Source organism: Aythya marila, assembly GCF_965140915.1.
Source record: "Aythya marila genome assembly, chromosome: 2".
Lineage (NCBI taxonomy): Eukaryota > Metazoa > Chordata > Aves > Anseriformes > Anatidae > Aythya > Aythya marila.
Genome location: NC_139043.1, coordinates 127,083,839 through 127,107,303, shown reverse-complemented (window position 1 = coordinate 127,107,303; position 23,465 = coordinate 127,083,839). Strand labels below are relative to the sequence as shown.

The window sequence follows — 23,465 nt, the reverse complement described above, 5'->3', positions numbered from 1 at the left end:
ATCTACAATAGTTTAATTATACCCTAATCTTATAAAAATAAAAATTTACAGCAGTTTTGGAAGCTTATTGGCGTTCTGTGTCATTTCACGCCCCATGCGAGCAGTGCCCAAGCTGATTAATTTTTTAAGCATGCTTTCATCTTTTCTTCATTTCCTTGGAAATTATGTCAGCTGTGAAGATCTGTAATTCTCAAATAGTAAGTATTTCTCAGGGTACTGGGAAAAAATACAGTTCACCGTGAAAGGGCTTTAAAAGTTTAGTTAGTTGCTATTAGGACCAATATCGAGCATCGCAGGTAATATACAATCAATAGTAGACAACAGCCAAGACCAACAAATGAATTGTTAAATCAGTAAAGTATCGACTGCCTAACATTAGGTACCAGGATGGTTGTCTGAGTCATTTCCTAGCATTAGCACATTATCTGACCTGCAGGATGATTTCCAATGAAAGTTACTCACCATCATATTTATAGATGTTCATGTTGCGAGGTTCAGGATAAAAACAGGAGCAGATCAGAGAGAGCATGGACAGCTCCTTCATCTTTTCCTTGTAAGCTGAAAGGAGAGACCTTATTAGAATAATTAATTTCCCCAACTTCTCCTTAGTGACCCTCTACCTGGGATGACAGAATAGTGACCAGCAAATCTGATTGATCATGCACCTGGCAGATTTATCTAAAATATTTATTTTCAGCTATTTCTTCTGGACATGGAGACTTTACCACATCAAATATGAGATGCTCAGTACTGCAGAGACTGCTTCTGATCTCCTGCATGACCTCAGCCTCGGCTAAAATGAATACAGTTATCTTTGGTTTATAGAAGGTGAGTCTAGCTACTAGGCAATGTATTTAGTATTGGAAGAGTGCCATGACCCCACTATCTCCTGGCAGGTGGAGAGAAATGAAGCTCTTATAAAATTCTATGATGTATCCAAATGCAATTGAGAACAGCTCTGAAACACTGCCCATGTATTGCCATAGGCAGATGCTAAAGACATTATCTGTTACAAATGAAAATGTCATCCAGATAATTAAAATTAAATCCAGAAATGAGGATACATTTATAAAATCCTTAGGATAATATCCTTAATATGTGTAAGGCCTTGAGACAAAGAAGCTTTTCCTTCCGCACTTGCTGGCCAAAATACTTTGCTTCCATACTCAGGTATAGTGCATATCAGCTGATGCAATAAAGATGCTTGTATTTTACCTTTACTGTTAGTTTGTAGCCCAGTAATTACTATAGGCCCCAGTGATATACTGAGGATGAGTTTTTCTAGAAATGGTGATATCAATACCTAGCCATTACATTTGCCCTTCCTAACATTTCAGCTTATTAATTGGAAAATAGTCTTGTATCTGGTTGCTTGGCAGGTCAATGACAGAGCCCAGACTAAAGCCAGCTCTCCCAAGTCCTCCTTAGTCAACACGCAAGCCATTGCACACACAGCATAAAGTATATATGTTGGGGGCTGCTTCAAAACTGACCTTGACACACACATATTGCTGCTGCTATCAAAATTATATCTACAGAGGCAGACACATGTTTTCTGCCAGCATGTGAAAATATGGCTTAAAATATAACTTGGGCTGAAAGTATTGTACTTAACAGAATAGACCAAATTAATCCTTGTTACAAAAGGAAAATCAGAGAGCCCTTTGATCTTCAAATAGTGGATACATATGAAATTGTCATTCAGTCTTTCTTGTGGCTGCTTTAGAGTCTTTTATTTATTTATTTATTTGTTTATTTATTTTCCTCAGAAAGGCCCCTTGAGGTTAATGAGGGCTCAAGAACCCTAGGGTACTGCTCAGAATGGTGATATTTGAATGATACATCAGTTTACAAATGGATTTCTAACTGCCAGAGCATGATTAATGTAGCTAATGTAGCTTCACATGGGCAATCATGGACACTAAATAACCCATCCAAAGGACATACAGCTTTATAGATACCACAAGAGAAAGACAGCACCTCAGACCAAGAGTATACTGAAGGCTTTGCTTTCTCTGAACTAAGGTTGCCAAGGAAGCTTGGACTTTTTTTTTTTTTTTTTTTTTTTATTGTCTGTTTGTTTTTGAAACATAAGTACTAAATTGCAAGATATAACTCAAAAATCCTCTGAAGAGTCAAAGACATCAAACTGATATCTGTTGGTAGTCAAACATAATGAAATGCTTAACCATTTAAGCCTTAATTCAACAAAACATTTAACTGCATATGTAATTCTAAGCACACAGGTGTGGTCGTCCAGACTGTCCTTGGAGGAGGGCTTGTCTAGCCAGCTGCTCACACCACCAAAACTGCATCCTTTTCAGCAGAGAGTTTGTGGAGTGGGAGCACAGGAGGCCCAGCATAAAGGGCTAGTAAACATACAGAAAACAGACTTGAAGTTGCCTATCAAAGACGTGGCCATTGATGGCACAAGCTGACAGCTAAACATTCTTGTAAAACGTATGATGAATCACTGCTACAACACATAGCTTGAAACATCTTTATAGATAGAGGCATGGAAAGAGGTGTCCTAGGAACCTTGTCTTTTGGGGGTCCTTGTCATTATTTTTTATCTTTGTTTAACATTGAAGATGTGTTGTTTTCTAGCAGCATTTAAAATGATCAGAAAATGATGTCTGTTCTGCCAGCTTATCATCTGCAAAACATGGCTGGAGAAAGATAAGAAAATGCTCAGCTCTCCTTCCTTTCAACATAATAGCTGCACTGAAAGCACACTGGTGAAATGACTGTCTTATTTCATTCTGGCTACTGACAGAATTAGGATGATTTTCCACGCTTTGCAAACATTAAATTTCTTTTCCTCATTGTATTGATTCAGTCTCTATTTGTCCTAGAAAGTCCTTCAGCCACACTTAGAACCTGGCTTGAACACTCACAGCAAGTTCTGGAGGCTGCTGCAACCCTGGAAACCAAGCAACACACGAGTTACATGGGGAAAGCATGGAAAAGGAGACCTGTTCTGTCTCAGGCAGCTACTGGGAGAGTGTGTAATATACTGCACTCCTGTCCTGTACTGTCAGTGCTGACATGTAGTGTTGCCTGTTGGAGAATTGAGGTCTGAGGGCCTCAAAGGAATTGAAGACCTACACACCTCTTCAGGTGTCCAGCATCAGCGGTGTGAAAATTACTCCCCCATGACCAGACAAAAACAGCTTTACTTAGCAGCTTTAAATATCAGGAGCCATGCATTACTCAGCTGTCCTTTCCTTAAAATGCCATGCATTAAAGAAAAAGCTGTATTATTAGCCCATTGACAACTACGTAGGTGCCTGTAGATGGTGATCTAACTAGAGTGATTGGCCAGTGTCCCACAGGGAGTTCGTGGCTGAACAGGGATACAACCCTGGTTTCCCAAACCCTGTAAAGCTAGTGTTTTAGCCATAAAAACATGTTTTCCCTAAAAGAAACCCTTTTTTTTTTTTTAATGTTAAAAAATCAAAAAGCCAACATCACAACATTTATGTAATCTGCACAGGATTTGTTGTGTTAAATGAAGTAGGCACAAAAATGCTCCATTTTATAGTGGAGCATTTAAAAACCCCTAAAGAGAATCAGTGATTGCAACAAAATTTATTTTTCAAATAAACTTTTCCTAACTCATTTTCCAAATGTGTTTCAACTGGCTTGCTAATTATATAGCTCCTTGTGCAGTCATGTAGGGTACATATCATAGCATTAACTGTGCAAGTTAAATGAAGGAAAGTAAATGATGGTAATCGTAATAATACAAAAGCTTTGATAGGGAAATTACTAGGGAAGAACAATGTTGACAAAAGACAGCAACATCATCTTCTCAGTTACAGGCAGCAAGATTTAAATGTTTAGATGCATTAAATGCTTTAAAGTTGGGCAAGATCCCAGAACACTATTTTTTGCTAAAAATCAGAAGGTATTTTGGTATTAGCAATTCTTGTGGTTTTGCAATGAATATCCTATTATTTACAGATCTTCTTAAATTCTAAGTTGTGTATTATTTCAGATTATTATTATTATTATTATTATTATTTTAAGAAGTGAATTCCTCACATCCATAGCTGCTGAAAAGGCTTGGAAATAAAATATTATCAAATACCCATAAAACCTTTGACAACTTCAGAGAAGAAGAATCTCAGATTGGCTTGAAACTCAAGATTGCATGTTTTTTTCCCCTGAATGAATCCCCAGTGCATCTTAATATCACAATTTTAAGCTAATATCACCACCTCCTGAAACTTCTGGCATAATATATAACAGCTGGTTTTAGAACATTTTGATGCTCTTTATGCTCTTTTTTTTTTTTTTTTTTTTTTTTTTTCTTTTTTTTGATGGGCTCTCTACTTGCAATCCAAGTTAGATCTCTCAGTGGCTTTCAAGTACTACTACATCTACATGAGCAAGTAGCAAAGCATATGGCAGGATAGGATCTGTGAAAGGACATACTTCTAAGTACACCATCCCCATGCTGTGTGTATTTTCTTTAGAATATATCCCATGTTCTGACCAACCATTAGCTCCTGGAGCATAGTAGCACTACTAAAGGATACCTTCTAGTTTTCTTCACCTCTCAACTAAACTAGTCTGTGGGCTTTGAGATTGCTCTGCAGTATAGACCAAAGCATGGTCAGCTGGGATATTTGATGATTCACTTCAAAATTGCTCTCCAGATCTCAAACAATGCATTTACTCAGATGCATTCCATAGTCCTTCACTAATGGCAGAAAATTTGTCCACTACCAGTCCTTCAGCTCACTTGCCCATTTGTTGAAGCTAACAGGGGAGAGTGCTATGGCTGCCATTGAAAGTCAGCAACCAGTTACCTGCTGGTGAGAGAAGCAGGGAAAATGCTGGTGAAACTACCTTGTCTGCTCTTATCTGTTATCAAATAGCTATAAGGAATTTTTTACAGTTTACACTGTAACATGAAAATCTGTCCTGACTGATGGGCCATGGGCAATTTTTGTCACATTTTGTTCCTTGGCAAAGCACAGTTAGGACAGATTGCTGTGTCACAGCAGAGTCCATTATTCATAATCAAGACTATTTTTAACACATGAAAGCAGAGAGATAGTGTAAATGTTACTTATAATTAACATCTGATGAATGCAAATCTGTTGATTCATTTTACTTTACTGAATCCAGTCTGTATATAAGAAAATGTTATAGCTTTTTGAAACTTGAAGTACCACCAGCCAACTAATTCCTGAGGTTCTGCACACCTGGAAGGAAGCAGGAACTGGCACAATGCCCATAGTCAAAATGTGCAAGCCAGAACATGACTCAGCCCTGTTCCCTTGCCTGGGAGACAGTCAGCTTGCTGTGATGAATTACAGTCACTGAAGTCCTTCTTTGTCTTTTTGATTTGGAAGAGACTGTAAGAGTAAGAAACATGATTTGATGAAGCATGGAATGCAAGGTACAGAAGACCTACCACAACCATCTTCTGTGCTGATTTCTTAAGGGTGTTACTGACACAGCAGTTTGCTACAAATTTTACTTTGTTAATGCTCCCTTTGAGGTGATAGAGTTTTTGGTTTGTCAAAGCAACACTTTAATTCATTAACGCCAGAAGGCACACTGTTGGCCAGTAATTTTACTTTATGTTGGTAATCCACTTTATTAATGTACTATGTTATTTTCTGTTAAATAAGACAGTGTTGTATGATCATAACTGTAACTGATATTTAACAGAAGTAAGCCAAGACAACCTTGTATATCTGGCCTGCATTTCATTCACTCTTTGTTGTTTTCTTAGTCTTTTAGGCTATAATTTTGATTAATCTCTATTGATTAAAAACAAGCAAACAAAAAACACACACACACACAAAAAACACATTTAATTGATGTTATTATCACTTCTGATCATAAATGTGTCTATTCTTTTGTAACTAGTCTTTAAAGTTACATTCTTCATGTACTGTGAAGCAGCTTAATATTGAGACAAGTATAAAGTTTTGGTCATGCCCCCTGCCCCTGAATTTTGTGATATGTCAGTATCTACATGTATACCACAGAGGAAGTGGGTACTATGAAAAGGAAACAAGAAACAGAACAAGGAAAACAAGTTGTGAATTACTGAGATTCCTCTGTGAACACTAACTTTAATTTTTCCTACCATAAGTCCAGAAAGAAAGAACTTGGACAGATCTAATCTACATTGCGATGACTGAAAATGTTGTATCATGAGTTCTTCAAAAGACAAAAAATGATGCAAGTGACAGATCTGACCCTTCAGCTGCTTATTATGATTGTGTCAAATTTACCATGAATGCAACCATCAAATGCAAGCATTTATATGCCCTTTCTACAGCACAGCTCAGGTGACAGCACAGTATCTGACTGGAAAACCCACACAAAGGAATACACAAGCAACTGTTTGCTTATGCAAAGCCCAATACTGATTTTCTTGAACATGCTGGTGCATAGATGCAAACACAGGTGTCTTGTCAACATGCAGATTGCAGGGTGGCACAAGTCAAGTTGAAAACTGCCCCTAAATTTACAACTTAATTGCCAATCATGACTATACATTTTCAGATTGAAATGGACTACTCCAGATGCCATATCTATGTTTTTTACTTAATGAGTGTGATTGGATTCAAATGTCTGTTCACTTTATTTTCTGATGTCAGAATGTTAAGAAGTGAAGTAACTATTTTGTATTATTTCAATATATGTAATTTTCACTGGTGAGACTATAAGAAAATCCACTTACTGAACCCTGACTGCACTGCAGAGAACTTCTCCCAGGATGCAAATAAAAATAAATAAATAAATTCCACAGATCTGATGGTACTGTAGAAATTTTTGCTATCTCATGTCTTACAGAAAAGTCTTCAATTTTACTTTCCATTCAAGGCTACTGGTAAGAGCAGTACTACAGTAGTACAGGTATCAGCCTGAGTCTGATCCTATCATTAATATTCCTCTTCTCAAGGAAAATCCCTATTGACCAACTTCTCACTCAGAGACTTACACGAATGATTTAAGGATCAAAACCTTAAGCCCTGGAATTTTTGAATGCATGGATTTGCTTTGCATGATTTAATGCTCACTGTTTAAAGTATTTCCTTCACCTTGTATGCCTGAAGTGTTGTCACACACTTTTGCCAGCACATTAGAGACATTAGATTCCTTCACTTCTCTGACAGATTACATATAAAGTGGTTTAAAAAGTCAGATATTTCACCCCAAACTTTCTACTGACAGCTTTGAAGATCATCCCTGCTAAGTAGCACTGAACCAGAATCTCAGTCTCCACATAGGCTAAAAGCCATGGTTTAAGGAATGCTAATGTTCAAGGATAAAAGCCAGAGAAGCAGAAGGCCTCAACATACCTATCTCAGTGCTGTTGTACACAGGTTATCTTGTCTCAACTTTTCTGAGACTGAGCCTGCCACCTGTACTAACCTGCCATAACAGCTTAGCAGAGTTGCCTCAGGAGTTCCCTGTAGCAGGAGACCCCGCCACATTTATGATCCTTCCCTCAGAAGTGATTTCCCTCAAACTGTGCTGCTTCGTGGGTGAAAAGCTGTGGTGTTTGACTCACTCCTGGGTCCAAATGGTGGCCACAGCACAAGGTAAAAATGATAACCACTTGGAAAGGAGATGGGACTTTCTACTAGATAACAAACAAGTGAGGTGTGGGGTGGACAGAGTTAGAGCTTGGAAGGACACAAGTCCCAGAACCTGCAGCCAGCCTATTTTTCCTGACAGGCCTAGCATGCAGGTACCAGTCACCATAACAGCAGTTATGCTGCTTGCTGGTGACCCAGGTACTGGGTGGGATGTACAATTTTGAGTCCTTTTGAACACATTACTTTCCCCTGGAGCACCCGGTGGTCAGGGATCAGACTATTGGAGATGACTGCTGTCTCCCAGCACGCTCTTAAGGTCATCTCATTATTGTATTGCAGGAGCATGCTGGAGTCCAGCTGGGATCTGCGCTACTTTCTGTACGAACACGTCAGATGTGAACACCCGGTGCCAAAGACCTTACAGTGCAAGTGAGAAAGCCAGGCAGAGAACACCAGGGATGAAATGACCCAGAGGTGACAAAAATTGCCTCAGGTCACAGACTTAGTCTGTAGGAAAGCTTCATGGAGAACCCATGTCTGATTTCTGGGTGAGTGACACCTCTCTTGGCCCAGGTTGTCTCTCTGAGAATGGTGCAAGCAGTACCGGTGCCAGCTGGTGAAACAGCCTCTCGAGTGAGGATGTAAATCAAAATTGATGAAACAGAGCTGTAACCAGTTAGTTATGATCAGCCTGCTATGATCAAACAACGTCTCCCAAGGTATGAAGTGTGCTGCAGGTTCTATTTTAGCAATAAGACTGGGTTAGTAGAGCTGGATTCCAGCACCAGATTTTTTTCTGAATCTCAGACTCGGCCATGTATGTGTGTTTGTAACAGCTGCACGTATTCAGTTTTTCATAATGATCTCTACAGCAACTTCCACTGACTGGATTTTGTATCACTGTGATCCCTCTATGTAGGCTCAACAAACTCTTCCTGGTCTTTCATCACCTGGCCTTGCATCATCCACTAACTTTGGCTGACATTTTAGTCTGTGTTGGCTGTGAATATTATAGCTAGAGAATCATGACAGAATCCTGGCGTATTTTTCATCTCACAACTGAAATAAATGTTTTGCTACTGCTTCCTGTCATCTTGACACAGTAGATTCTTTCTGGACATGTGCTGATATTATTTCAGTTACATTATGACATATTCCCCCCTTTCTCCACATCTCTGGACTCATATTGCAATCAAATTGTTCTGAGTCACAGTGGGCTTCTGGGTAGAGCAACTTTTAGCAGAATTACCCCCAGGTTCTGGAAGAAAGCTATTGATACAGCATCAAGCAAAGGGATGGCTCAAGATACTTCTGCAAAGCAGACAATTAAGGAAAAATGGCTAAGGAGTCCAGCTTTTTCTGTTTTCATAATTCAGCTGTTGTGAAGTAGAATATCTCCATCAAGTGAACAGAGCCACATTGCTCTGTGCCATTTTCCATTAACAAACAGTATGGTCCTTGCTGTTTATCTGGAATCTGTTATACATGCGTTTTTTTCAGAAATGTAAGTCAGATACATTTTTTTTTTTTTATAACTCATACAGAGTTTCTAAGCACAATCCTCATTAACACACATCTTGTACCACTCCAAAGACATCCTTGATGTCTTCCAGTGTTTTAAAAACTGTTCTTAGAACTAAAAAAAGTGAAAATATTAATTAGTGATAACTTAAGGCCCGGAAAATGATTTGCAAATTAAATTGCAAGGTGCATTTGTTTGTTTTAGGCAAAGACAATACTGTAGGCAAGTCAGATAAGTAGAAATTAGTGTTTATATTATATGGGATAAATACAATTATAATTTGCAGTTAGGATGGACTCTTGATCTTTATATTCCAGTAATTAAATGTATTCCTTGCTTGCTGAGTCATTTCTGTGAATGCAGAACGTATTGCAATTATTTTTACACTATAATTACTGGAAGAATCCATTTTAGAAACAGTATGCTGCTGTGAGGGATGTATAAGGTACCCCTCAAACAAACCTGGTCCCATAGGCTAGAAAGCCTATTTTATAGAGTCTGGAAGAAACAAATAGGAGCATTTATTAGGTTACAAATATGAGTATACATGTACATTACACATATTTATATAAAGCTTTTTTACATAAGTTTAGTGGTTGATTTTGAGCAATCTGCATGTGTTTAATCTACTTAACCCAAAGCCAAACACATGTAACTGCATCTTTGTGCTACACAATCACTCTTATGAGCTGCCATGACTACCGGCTAAATATCAAAATGCAAAAGACAATGAAAGGAGACAGCCTGAAAAATCCATTTTTCTTCTGGATTTTGAATAGAATTTTAATGTTGTGGTACATTTTAAAATAAGGATGTCTCATCTGTGTGAATAAAGGCATTAGTTATTCCTGTACACAATTACATACAGCATCTATAAGTAGATTATGTAAAAATGAAGGGCTCTTATCTTTGCAATAATACAATGACATACATATTATAATTGTGTTAATTAACATAACATTTTAAATTTGAGTACCAGAACAAAATGAGCTCTAAGCAAATGAGTTTTAAGTCTTTATATAAAGTTCTTTAACATTAGAGTTTGTATATGTGAAAAACAAGTAATTCTGAAGATTTTTGCTTTAAAACCATGCAGGTGTGATAATGACAACTCTGCTGCAGATACCCTGATGCTCTGTTTTATGGATGCTTTATGTCATATGGCTTAAATCCTTTTCTTTTAAATGTATTTATAACAATGTAAGAGTTCCCTTGATTGGGTATATATGGGAGCAAGGGACTGTATTTTCATTACAGGTATTCCAAAGAGATGAATTTCTGAGTTTAGACAAATTTAAAACCTGAGTTAAGAAAGTCTCTCCATATAGGAAGCATAACTAAGGTATGTTAATCTCTGGAGAAATGTTTTGGTCCAAAAATAATGTCTTGAGGTTTTAAAGGTCTTTGAAAATACTGTGCAGAGTAAGTTAGATGACAGCAACTCCCTGATCAACCTTGTTGATACAAAACAGTTTCTGTAAAACTCATCTTTTCATTTGGCATTATCTTACAGTGAGTGGGAAGCAGATTGACTAGAAAAGTATCTTTTGGAAGATTCCCAAGTCTAGAAATTGGGGCAGCTCACAGACATTTCAACTATCAGTATATTCACAGTGAAAATTTATTTTCACAGCATTGAAGAGCATCGGTAATTGTCTGCTAGTCTTCTACACAGTCCTAAGAAATCCTACAAATGCCCAAGTGAGATTTCAGATGGTGTTCTAGTGTGTGGCTATATAAACCTCTAACTGTCAATGTTGAAAGATGAAGCCTAAGCACAATATATGAATGGATACCGGGGGAGTGACTTTTTTTTTTTTTTTTAATATTATTATTATTATTTATTCAGAGAAATTATTTCAGTATTAAAAGTCTCACATGAAAGAGATTTTTTTCTATTTCTTCCACCACTCCTTGAAAGGTATCAGATGAGATGACCCCCAGTTTAAGAGGAACATGGACAAACAGGAAAGGGCCCAGTGAAGGGTTGCCAGGAAGGTAAGGGACCTGAGCAGGTGGCCTGTGAAGACTGGTGGAGGGGGCCGGTTTTGTTTAGCTGGGCAAAGTATATCCTAAGGGATATAGATAGACTATACTAGCTACTTAGAGCTAGGGGGAAGATCAGTGAAATGACAGATTCACACCTGCATGTTCCCCAGGTAATGCCAAGTAAGAAGAAGGATCAGCAGCCACAAATTGTGGCTTGGGAATTTGTGAGATCATCCATGGAAGTTTTCAGAAATTGGCTGGACAAAGTGGTGATGGCCCTGCTTCAAGCAGCAGGACAGCCTAGATGACCACTGGATGTCCCTCCAACCAGAACCATGGTCCAGTTCCCACAGTTCCCACAGTAAGTCTTCACACCCCATGATATTGTGGAAGGTAAGGGTTGCTAAGCACCTTACAGCCCCAGCTCCCCTCCTCTTTTGTATTCACATATTTTAATGTTTTCTATCCCAACAAAAATGCATCATATCTCACTGAACCTCTGCACTATCTCTGTCATTCAGGACTTGTACATTAGCTGCAGGCTTTTGGTGAGCTTATCCTCAGTACATTACAGGACCAAAGCCCTTAGGCTCATTCTTTCGTTGTTCCCCCAGCCAAACATTTCCTCACTGGCCTCCATCCTACCTTCTTTCATGCCAAAAAAACCTCCTGGTTTCCTTTTGCCATGTTGCAAGACCACCTTGCCATGGTAGCACAAAAGAGACACCAGCCCATTCAGCTACTCGCCTTTAGGTGTAGTCATCACCAGAGGTCACTTCTCCAATCATCCTACCTCTTTTTGAAATGCAGTGATTCAAGTACCCTTTCAGGTTTGCAATCAATAAACCATACAGAAGAGATGGGGTCATTTAAAAGAAAAACAAACAAACAAATAAATAAAGATATAATTGTAATGTTAAAAAAAAAAAAAGGCTTTGTGTCACTGGGAGGATTTTGTATAGCTTGTGGTGTTTAAGGAATTATTTAATTCCTGGAACTACTGCATATAAAACGGCAGTCTGAGCATCAGTGAATCTTAACTTACACAACACAAGAAATACAGGGTCTCTGCAAGATTTGTTATTGAGTGAAATCACTACATCATATTGGAAATAGAGCATGCAAATATAAATGTGCCTATTTTAACTATAAAATGTTATACCAAATCCAGTCCATGTAATAAATCTAAGAGATTTATTTGATTGGACATGCTTTGCCTTTATTAGTAAAATTGATTTGGGCAGTGTCGACAATGAAGTGACTCTTGCAAAGCAATGGATGAAATCTTCAGTAACCTTGACTCCTGTTAAGTGACAAGCATTTTCCAGTTTGTCACATCTTCTCTCAGTCTGAGAAAAAAAAAAAAAAAAAAAAAAAAACACCAAAATATGCTATGCATGTATACTACAGTAAAGTGTGACCACTGAGCTGTAGCCATTTATAAGTGGTCCTTTATAAGCCTCTCTGGAAGATATGGTCCATGTTCTGTAACATTCTACTGTCAGGAATGCATCCTAACTCTCAGTAAAATTAATTACAATAGTTTGAAGTTACTGTCAGTCCTGAACTTTAGCTGATTAATACCACATTTTACTAGCCATTAGATTATTTGTGGATGAAATTCCAGCCTTGTTGCAAGTTGATTGAAAAGTTCTCTTTGACTTTGACACACTTAAGTTTTACCCAGTAGATGCTTTCTGAGGGGCTAAGATGGAATTCTGGATCTACTTGTAGAATGTCTATTCTGTGGCTTTCAGAATTTTTTTTCTGCATGACTAAACTATCTATGCAGCTATTATTACTAATGAACTGATTTACACTTTTACTATTTTATCCTGGCATGTCTTTATGCATATATTCAAATATTTGATTGCCTAAATTAAGAAAACAATGATACCACTCAGCATCGTATCGCTAAAATTTATCAGCGAGGCATAGATTATAAATATTTTTGAGTACTTTAATCAGAGGATGTGTAAAATGAATGAAAAAAAAAAGGGAATGACAGCCTCTGCTTTGAAACCATGCTGATGGTGCAACTAAATTAGTATATTATTCAGAATTTATTAAATTGCCTGAGAGAGAGCAATTGTTGGTGAGATATTTTTGTTAAAATAAACACAATAAAAAAACTAGAACAAAAAACACCGGTTAGTTGAAGCCACCTGTGTTTTAAGTAGCTTTGCTCAGATTTACATAATAGAAACATACTGATTTTTGAAGAGGTAAAATAAATGCATAAATTTATAAGCTACAATAAGTTATATGGGTTTTAATAATATGACTGCTCTGAATTAAGTCTTTCATGATCAACCACAGTTTTTTGTATCTCTCTGTTCTCCTTCCCACTTTTATACTGTTTTAAAGTTTAGCGATTTTTTCAATTTATGAAATATTACTGAAAATATAGGTATCTGGAGTTCATGTGTTCTGTCAGCCTCTCTGTAGCTGTCTGTCTGCTAGCCTGTCTCTATTTTCCTGCAGTACTGGTCCTCACTTACACGGAAGTGTTGATGAATTCAGAGGCACCTCTCGGCTGCTAAATTAACCACATCTGGAGTCAATCCCTGCCAAGATGCTCTATTGATTTCTGTGGGGCACTGGTGGAAGGGTTCTTGGCTCATTTACAGTAAGGGAGATTTTTTGCTTCCAATAACTAGATTTTCAGGACACTGTGCACCAGCATATCCCAGTGTCAACAGCCTGTCATTAAAAGCAAATGAGAGCCTCTTCTGCGTTGTTCTGCTTGTCCTTTGTAACCTTATCAGCCTTATCAAGCTTCCACAACTGGACAGGCTGTCACATTTTTCAATATATCCTAAAAGTAGCAGGAGCTGGAGATATCCAAATGTCAACTTATAATGGCCTGCTTTTTCTCTTTTATTGTATAATCAAATTCCTTTTCCTGTATTAAAAAGTCTCTTTTCCTGTATAATCAAATTCTCCTTTATTAGCGTAGCTGGCTCTTATATGACTTTTCAAAATAATAAAGGAGATGTTTCCTTCCTAAGCTGCTGCTTCTGGAGATTTAAAAGGGGAAAAATGGGTTCATCATACATAAAACAACACGGGTCTATTACCGTAGATTTACATTGGTATCAGACCTAATTCTAGCACAATCGATGTTCCTGACCTTCACCCATCTTATCCATTCAGATGTACAGCCCATACGCCACAGTTGCTATTTCCCATCTACTGCCACTATCTTTTTTTCCTCCACTGCATTAGAAAGTGTAGAACTCCTTCCACTGAGTATTTCTTTGATAAATTGCAACAATTTGGTCAATAATTTCGTTGGCTGGAGGGCCACCTCTTGCTGAGTTTGGGGAAAACTTTTAGCAAAATTCATTTCATCATTTCTGGGAAGGTGAATGAAATTAATGAAACTAGGGAAAAAAAAAAAACACAAAACAAAAAAAAACAAACAAACAAAAAAAAAAAAACACAGAGATTGTACATAATAAACTGAACAAATGCTTATTGCATTTGTTTGAAGGGCTGTAGAGCTCTGTGCCAGGAAATCATTCCTCCATTGAAAAATCTGCCCAGGCCTGGCCATGGAATGTCATTGAAATATCTGATTACAGGCTTCACCCATGGCGAGGAGAGACATGTCCAAGCTTTTCAGCCAATTTCTCTGAGGACACTTTGTGCTGTACATGACTGATTCCACATGGGCTGAGAGCAGTGTTTCAAACACTGCTTATCCTGCTTGCTGTGCAGAAGGGTGCTGGAAACAGGAAAAAGAAAACAACTATCCCATGGTGTCAATTCCTCCCTTTCTGGCCCCTCAGAACTGGGGAAGATTATTGGAGGATTATTAAGGGTTGTGTGAAGGGATGAGAGTTGAATCTAGATGGTGAAAGAAATTGTAGACAGCAGATAAATAAAAAAAAAAAAAGGGGGGGTAAAGTTGGTTAAGGAATGGGATGATTTAAAAATGACCAAGAATGAAGATGACATTCTGTAGTGGATAAATAGATTGGGTTAAGAAAACAAGGAAAACTGCACCAAGGAGATGGATTGGGACTGGAAATCAGTAGGTGGGGGGGACGGAGCAGATGGGAAACTGTGTTTTGGATGGCAAGCTGCTTGGAAGGAAGTTCAGAGGTGAGAAATCAAAAATAGAAATCTTCTTGAAGGCTAGCTCAGACTTTTTTCTGAAGCATAAATAGCACTAAGAGACTATAAAAATGTCAAAAATATCAAAAAGCGCCAGCTTGGGGACAGACTGAGGTCTGTCTGATCCAGTATTCCATTTCCAGGACACTTTTCCTTAATTTTTGCTTTATTCTAGGAAATTATATACCATATAGCTGTTTTCTTAAAATGTGGCCCATATGGATAGGACAGGGGTCATCATAAAAGCACGGGCAACCACTGCTTTCTTTTAAAATGCTACTGAGGAGAAACATTGCTGGCTGTGTTACTGCTGCTCTTTGATACAACTGTCTACGGTGAGCACATTGGATTGGGAAATGACAGAGATGGGTTCAATCTCATTGAAAAATTAGGGGGTTCAAGCTGAAGGGTCCTAATTACCACCCAAAGAAACTCATGTTTTGTTTTCTGCTCCCATGACTGTTTCTATTTTTTATCCTCTGGATGTAGCGTGCACAATTCATCGATGGTTCTATAAGCTAGAGCTTCCCAGGTACTAGGTGGGGCTCATGCCCTGGCTTGTTTGCCCTCTTGTTCTCTCTCCAGTGTGAAGCTGCTCCCATGGGATGGCAGTAAGGGGCTGCAGCTTGGTGGCTCTGGTGTTCTCTAGGGAGGGTGGATACACAAGGACTAGGGCCACCACATCCCAGTGCCATACTTGGAGACCAACCACCAGCTGTTTGGCCAAGGGAGAGGAGTGGACCCGTTGCCACCTTTTTCCTCCTGCGGTGATAGAGAAGAGAAGTCTGAAGTAGGTCTTTTCAGGAGCTGCAGGGGAAGTGCCTGAGGGAAGGTTTATGTCTCAACATTCCCCCTACTTGTATTTCCTCTAGGAGATGGTGATGAGTGCAATCACTCTGGGAAGACCTTGACCATAGCCAGAGGTGCTGACCTCTCCCCACCTTTTGTGTAGATGCAGTCACACCTGTATCCCACTGCAGGTGCCCTAGAGGTTTACTAAATGTCCTCAGTCACTTGCCTAAACTAAAAAACATTCATAGTCAGTAATGGGAATGAAACAAACAAACAAACAAACAAACAAAACCCTATCCTGGTTTGCAATTCAGAATCTAATGTGTGAAGGATCAAAATGTGTCCACATAATAACTGTTACAGCAATGATGGGTTTTGTGTATTTGAATGAGCGTACAAATTATAATTTTTAATGAACAGTTTGGATTAGACAAACTTACAAACATACAGAAAATAATGTTTCTAAATGTAGGTAGCAATGCCTAATGTTTCATGTAGATGCTGTGCATCAGTTTAACTGTACATCCTGCTGAAAGATCTTAAATTCATTTCTTTTGTTAAATTATGTATTATCAGACAGGAAAAACATAGTAAGTGGAAGAAAATGAAATAATTAGAGAGAAGCTTTGTACGTTGGATATTGCTCAGACATGTGATCTCTTGAATATTTTGTTCCCTAGGGGCCAGCACTTCTGCATTAGGCTATTTTTTTTTTATTTTTTTTTTTTTTTTATATAAATTGGTTGAGGATGCAGGTCTGTGCATGCTGGGATCTCCAAAATATTTTCTTCCAGTTTTTGAAAAGTGCTGAGCCACTTAGAGTAACAGACACTGCCTTCACCATAGACATGGATGCCCAGCACCTTTCAGAATCGAGAAGTGCCTCCAAGGTAGAACTGCTGGCTGCTGCTCACAGACAGACTGACCCAATTCTAGCATCACACTGGAATTTGCCCTCCACAGTATTCACAGAATTCATCACGTGAGGTTTACGTGCACCCTAGGAAAAATCATGAATAGCAGACATTCCTCCAAGTCATCTACCAGATTTCTGCATCCCCCCTGGCTCAGGACCTGCCCTGACTGTGCTGAAGCCAGTGGCTGAACTCCATTACCCCATGGCAGCAAGACTTGTTTTGTGAATTTGATGCATCTACCATCCATTTTATAGTATTGCTGAAGAAGACATGTTCTCTGCAAGTGCACTGATGACAACGGTAACTTTTGCTTATAAAGGTATGGACAATTCACAATGGATTTTTGAAGGTAGTTACTGTGGTGGTGGTGAGTGATCACTACTGGTTCATGATGACCTATTTGCTCCTCTTCAAAGCAATGTGCTACTGAGAGTGTCAGGATGAAAAAAAAATGAGGCCTGACTATCTAAGTTGAAAGACAAATGTACTTAATACAGATAAAGCCTGAGGGGAGCGTGTTCAAAGAAAAGACTTGTTGGACTTCAATTCCAGCTGAGATGTTGCCTACTAGCAGAACAGTTGGTGACTAGTTGCCACCCTCAGTCCCCTGGGGTTAAGTGGTAACTGAAGTGCTGTATAGTATTTGACAAATCTTTCAGTGAGTTAATTTTTCAACTACATTGTTTTTTTTTGGAGTGGTACCATTTTAGGCTGCCCAGTTTAAGACACCTAGGGCTAGATTTATTTCTCAGGAGTGCTAAATATCTCTTGTTGCTTTTGTCTATGAACTAATAAGGTAGTTCAATTAGACCTACAAGAAAATGCTACATGGGTCAAGTACTGCCCAGACCTGCCTGCCCTGGGAACCCTCTGATTTCTGTGCTTCAGACTACGTGATATTGCCTACTTCTCACAGGAGGCTTTTAGGAAAACTAATTAGTTCATTTTTGCACAGTCTTTGAAGGCTAAAATGCCACCTAAATATATTGCTGAATATGATCATCCAATCCCTCTGCTATAATCAGTCTTTTAATTAATGGTATTAATTTGAAAATGGAAAATTCTTTTCTAAAGAAATGAATATAAATGTCACCTGGGAAAAATGTAACCATGCTGTTATATTACATGCATAATTATGGTAAAAAAATGTGTGCGAAATGTGATCTAGAGAAACGTGTTATTATAGTTCCAAATACCAAAGAAATGAAAAAAGATTCCAGGCTTAATTAATTAAGGGAAAATCTGAAAAAAATCAATGTGAATGAATTATAAGAATACATTATTAAATAAGGAAACCTTTAGACTAGATAGAGCTTATATTTGGACAAGAGGTGATGGAAGTAGAGGTGAGAGAACATTTTGGGAGTATTCAAGCTGCTGAATTTTATTTTTATTTCCTCAGCATGTTGTGGGATGCCTTCCATAAGATGATGGAATAGATGACGCTCTGCTCTCCTGCCTCTGCATTTCACAGGGTAAGTAAAGAACTGCTATCAGGCAATATAAATTCTTAACCATATGGACTGTTTTCAAAATTATTACTGCCTGAATTTTCAGTAGCAGGAAGAGTAATCTACTTCTTAAAAACAGGGAAAAAATGTAAGTAAATGTTAACCGTGAGTTCTCTAGTGACTTGTACTCACTAGTAAATTTGCATTAACATAGTGATCAAACCTATCAAAAGAATGATCAATAGACTAATTGAAATGTTTCTTCTTCTAGACCCTGACAAAATTTGGAATAACCATGTCTCAGTCAAAACACATTTCTGTCAACATTATGAGACAGCAAACTCTCTTTTCTGAATCTTGCCTGCATTCATTCTTGTCTTAATCTCCTTTTGTTCTATTCAAATGTGTATTTTTCTGACAATTAATAATAATTCATTGATGATTTGTGTTCCTTTCTATATAAAAGGGGAAAAAATAGGTTAAAACCTTCGCTTAAAACCCGTACAGTATGGAAAGGAGGATGTTGAGTCTGAATGCAGCCTGGCATTTAGCCATATGTTGTTTAACTTAAAGCTTGTCTCTGCCATTGATGTCCAGATGACTACTAATGTGAAATTGTTAAAGACAAAGCAGTTGTTTAAGTGTAGTGGCAAATCAGGGCAAAATGCTTAGCACTGTGCAGTAAAAAAAGCTAGTTATTGAAATAATTGAACCAGTTAAAATCAACAATCACGCACATGTTTATGACTTCACATGTATGTTTACATACCAGATAAAACGATAATGTAGCAGTCCATTAACAGACAAAGAGCAGTGGCATTACATCCATCAAGCTAAGTATCTAGATCTGAGCATGTAACTAAAATGCAGAGGATAAAACAGAACATTACTCTGAAGCACTTTTACAAAGGTTTGATCAGTCCCACTGAGGGGCAAGGTAGGGCTGCTTAAATTCCCTTATTATCCTAATGTCAAGGTCCGAATTAAAACACTTCTTTAACACACGAATCCTATGTATTTCTGTTAGATGAATTGCTATAAAATAAACAAGGCCTATAATCAGGACTGAGACTTTTTTTTTTTTTATGGTAATTGTCTGAACATGTTTTCAGAACCAATAGTCCCTAAATTAAACACTATAAGAAAATACTCAAATAATGGGTTTAAACACCTTTTTTAGTTCCACTGGCACAACTGCCTGCTTCACCCTCACACTTTCACATACTTATCCTAAGAGAGTTTATTCAACCACATACATGGTCTACATTGTCTGTAGTGACCCCACCCAAAAACAAAACAAATAAAAAACCAGCTGATTTAACTGATTAAATCAGATTAAATCAGCTGATTTAGCTGATAAATCTATCTATATAACCCAGATTTTATTTGGAAGAAGGTGTCCAGGGGTGAGCAAAATTTAAAAATCTCCAGATTTTCTGCAGTCATGTTATATGAAATTTTAAAGTAAGACAGATATGTGCATAGTATGCATAATTTATATATTAAGCAAACTAAACAGGAAAACTTTATGAGCAGTCAGGCTTTACAAGAAAGTTCTTGTAGCTGTTGAAATTGCCATGTAAATCAATGGAGTTTTCCTTTAAAAGATTTTATTTAATAGAGCCTTAAAAATTTTTTATTATTTATTTATTTATTTATTTTTTTGCTTTCTATGGAAGAAGATTAAAAGCAGATTTATCAAGGTATTTAGCATCTGCCTAAACTGAGTTAGGCAAAGACTTCTGCCCAAAGCCAGTGGGACTGTTCACATGCTCAAACTCAGACACCTGCTTAAGTGTCTTGCTGGAGAGGGGCCAGAAACGTAATGGTGGACCAGCTTAAGCCGATTAGAAATGTTCTGTTGGCTCTGATGGCAGCAAGACCTAGCCTTTATTGCCACTTTGCAAACTACAGTGCTCAAAAGGAAAAAAAAAAATCAGGCACTGTGTAGTTCTCTCAGTGGTCTATTGGGTAAAGCTTAGGTACCAAGCAAATGTAGCTTATTTAGCAGTAGCTGGAAATGTGTATGACTGAGAACAAGTCTATTCTTCTACATGACAATAAAAATTGTTCTGCTGAAGAAATTCTCAAAATAGAGATGAAATGACTTATTCTAATATGCTGCCTAGATCCCAAATCTCTCTAAAATGAATACGGAAAGGAGGAATAAAGTTAAAGAAAAGGCTCCTCTTTGCCAATACCTTCAGGAGTTTAAAAAGAAAAGATGCTTTTAATGATGTTTCTTTCCTTTTTAATTGAACGCTGTTGCAATTAGCATTTTTAGAAACCTGAGCTAGGTGGTTATATTGCTTCTTACTGCTTTTCTAAGCAGCTGGTTAACCAGGTATTAATAGGCAAATGGGAACCATATAGCCAACCAGTCTCTGGGCAAATCTAATGATTTCCGCCATGTCTCTTGCTGCAGAAACCTTTATATTTGTGTGCTGCGAGCTCATTAATCAAAGGCTGAAGAGCCCTTTCCTTCCTACTGACAGGATTCCTTGCAGGGCCTTCTGCAGCGATAAGTCTCCAGCTGACTACAAATTATCAATACCGATTACCAGATTGCTGCAGTGGGGAGGGGACGGCGTGCTCGGCACTGCAGGGCTGGCCAGACTCCCACAGCCCTGTCTCCTCTCCTCTATTTGCATATCCAGCTGTCTCATGCCTCCTTCCCAAGGGTGCCACAGCCAAGGTAAAAGGCTTTCAATCCCCACCGATTATTCCTCGGGAGCGGAAGATCAGCATTCAGATAAATAAATGTGCAATGTATCACTTATAGCCAGCGCCAGGAGGATTCGGAGCAACTTCGTGCAACACGGTTAAGAGTGGTAACAGCATCTGCACGGAATGGGAGTCTTTTCTTAGGAAAGAAGCATAATTGCGGTGGGGCACTCCATCATTATTTTGTGTGATTTGTGTGCTTTAATGGTGAATGATTGTGGAAACTTGTATTTGAATGCGACAAGCGGAGGGTTTGCCTCATTCCACACCCACCCACCCCACCCCCCCCCCCAAAAAAAAAAAAAAAGGAAAAAAGAAAAAAAGAAGAAAAGAAGAAAATAAAAAAAAATAAAAAGAAAGGAAAAAAATAAAGAGAAAGAAAGAAAGAAAAGGAAAAAAAGCATGAAGTAGCAGGGTTTGGATGCTTTTGACCCCACGGTTGTTCTGCGTTTCCCTCTCCCACGCCCTCCCCTGCGATTTTCTGCTCCTCCACCCATCTCAGCAGCCTCCCGCAAACAAAGGGGCAGCAGCAGCAGCCGGGCTGGCGCCGGGCCCCCCCGTTTTCCCCCTTCACCCCCCCCCCCACCAGGACCAACGCCTGGCGGCCACAGCGGGGCTGGGGGCTGGAGCCCCCCCTGGGGCCGGGGCCGCTCCCGGGATGCGGGATGCGGGGTGCGGTGCGGCGGCAGGGCGCGGCTCGTGGGGGGGCACCGAGCAGGGCGGGGGGGCTGCCAGCTCCAACACGCGACATCGCCCCAGCCCCGCAAGCTGCCCCTTGGGAGAGAGAGCCAAAGCAGGGTGGGAGCCGCTAGAAAACACCAGCTAGCGACGATGCAGTGACCTACTTCCCTCCCCCCACCCCATTTTTTCCCCTCCATCTTCCTTCCCCCACCCCCCCCCTCCCCGGCAGACTGCAGGTGCGGGCGGGCGGCGGCTCCATCTCCTCCTCGCCCCCCCGCAGCCCCCGGCGCCGGGCTGGGCGCGGCCGGCCCGCAGTGCGCTCCGCAGCAGGTGCCCGCCGCAGCCCCCCACCCGCAGCCCCCCCAGTCCGTCCCCCCTCGGGGTGCCTCTCCCCTGGGACCCCCTTTCCCCAAATTACCCCCCCCACCTCCGTCCGAGGCTCTTTTGGGAACGAAAAAAGGGGGAAGCGCTGCCTCCCGCGGCTGGGGGCTGCGGGGCGGTGGGAGGCGTATTTACGGCGGGGATAACTTTCCGGCTCGTTTTTCTTTTTTTTTCTTTTTTTTTTTTTTTCTTTTTTTTTTTTTTTTTTATAAATATATCTGCCTCTGTATCTTTGGTGCCGTGAGATAGACTAATGTTTAAAATCAGAAAAGCGAAATGAAAATTGTCATTTTCGGAAATGAGGCTGCGCTCACGCTGCCGACCTCGCCCATCAGTAAATCCTTCATCCGATCTCAGGATGCTAAAAGAGACCCGGGGTCCCCTCCCCTCTCCCCCCTCTTTTTTTTTTTTTCTTTTTTTTTCTTTCTCCATCAAAGAAATAAAAATATGTTTAGCGTCGTCTTGATTTTTCTAAACTTTAGGGCCACTGAGAAGAGCTGCTGGTGCAGGCAGTGCTCCCAGGAATTGTACTGGCTGAAGGAAAAGAGATGCGTTTTCTTACCCATTGCTGTTTTAGCCATGGTGGGATGTGCAGGCTCTCAGAGGTGGTGAAGGCAAAGGGGTCCAGCTACAGCAGTGGAGAGAGGGAGAGAAGACTGAATAAGGCACTGAGTCAGCAGAGTGGGGCTGTGCAAGAGAAGGAGCAAGAGGCAGGAGCCCATGAATAATTATCACTCCTCTACCCAAGCAGATTGGCTCTAGAGGTCCCCTGACATGACTCCTGCAGAGCCAGAATCTCCGGGCATTAAATATTGATCCACCAATGGTGCTGGAGTACAAAGTGCCAGAATGCAGTTTGAAATGGAAATCAGTCCTTGAATGCCTCTCCCCCCTCGGTCTGGCTTTAATAGTACATTCCATGTCAAATGTTTTATGTCTTACATGAAAAAAGCCTATTGGTGTTGAAGGCGCTGCTGTTGCTACCTGTGAAACATGCAGAAATTCATTTTAACACATTTTATTCCAAAGGTCTGACCAAAAAAAAAAAAAAAAAAAAAAAAAAAAAGATTACCAATGGAAAGGGTTTCAATAAACCATTTCAATAAACCATATCCATAAAACAGCTGCTTAGATTACTTTTTCCTCTGCATCTCATTTCCTACAATTGCATGCAGATACCGTATACAATTGTTTTATGACACATGTTTATTTTAGAGTGCCCAAACCTAACTCTGAACAACTCACATCATGCCAAAACCTGGGGAATGACAGCTGGACCTGCTCACACCCATGAAGGGCTCTGGGAAGCCCA

The 23,465-nt window shown here is 39.5% G+C and overlaps 1 protein-coding gene across 1 annotated transcript in view; it reads right to left on the bottom strand.

Annotated features, from left to right (window-relative positions):
* The window catches only part of STMN2 (stathmin 2), a 35,869-nt gene extending 12,983 nt beyond the window's left edge, over positions 1-22,886 (bottom strand). Inside the window, exons 1-2 of the mRNA XM_082752816.1 lie at positions 22,716-22,886; positions 463-558 (exon numbers count right to left, since the gene is read on the bottom strand). Coding sequence (XP_082608942.1) covers positions 463-558; positions 22,716-22,734 — 115 coding nt within the window. The 5' untranslated portion in view covers positions 22,735-22,886. The remainder of the gene's footprint in view (positions 1-462; positions 559-22,715) is intronic.
* Between the last annotated feature and the right edge of the window lie 579 nt (positions 22,887-23,465).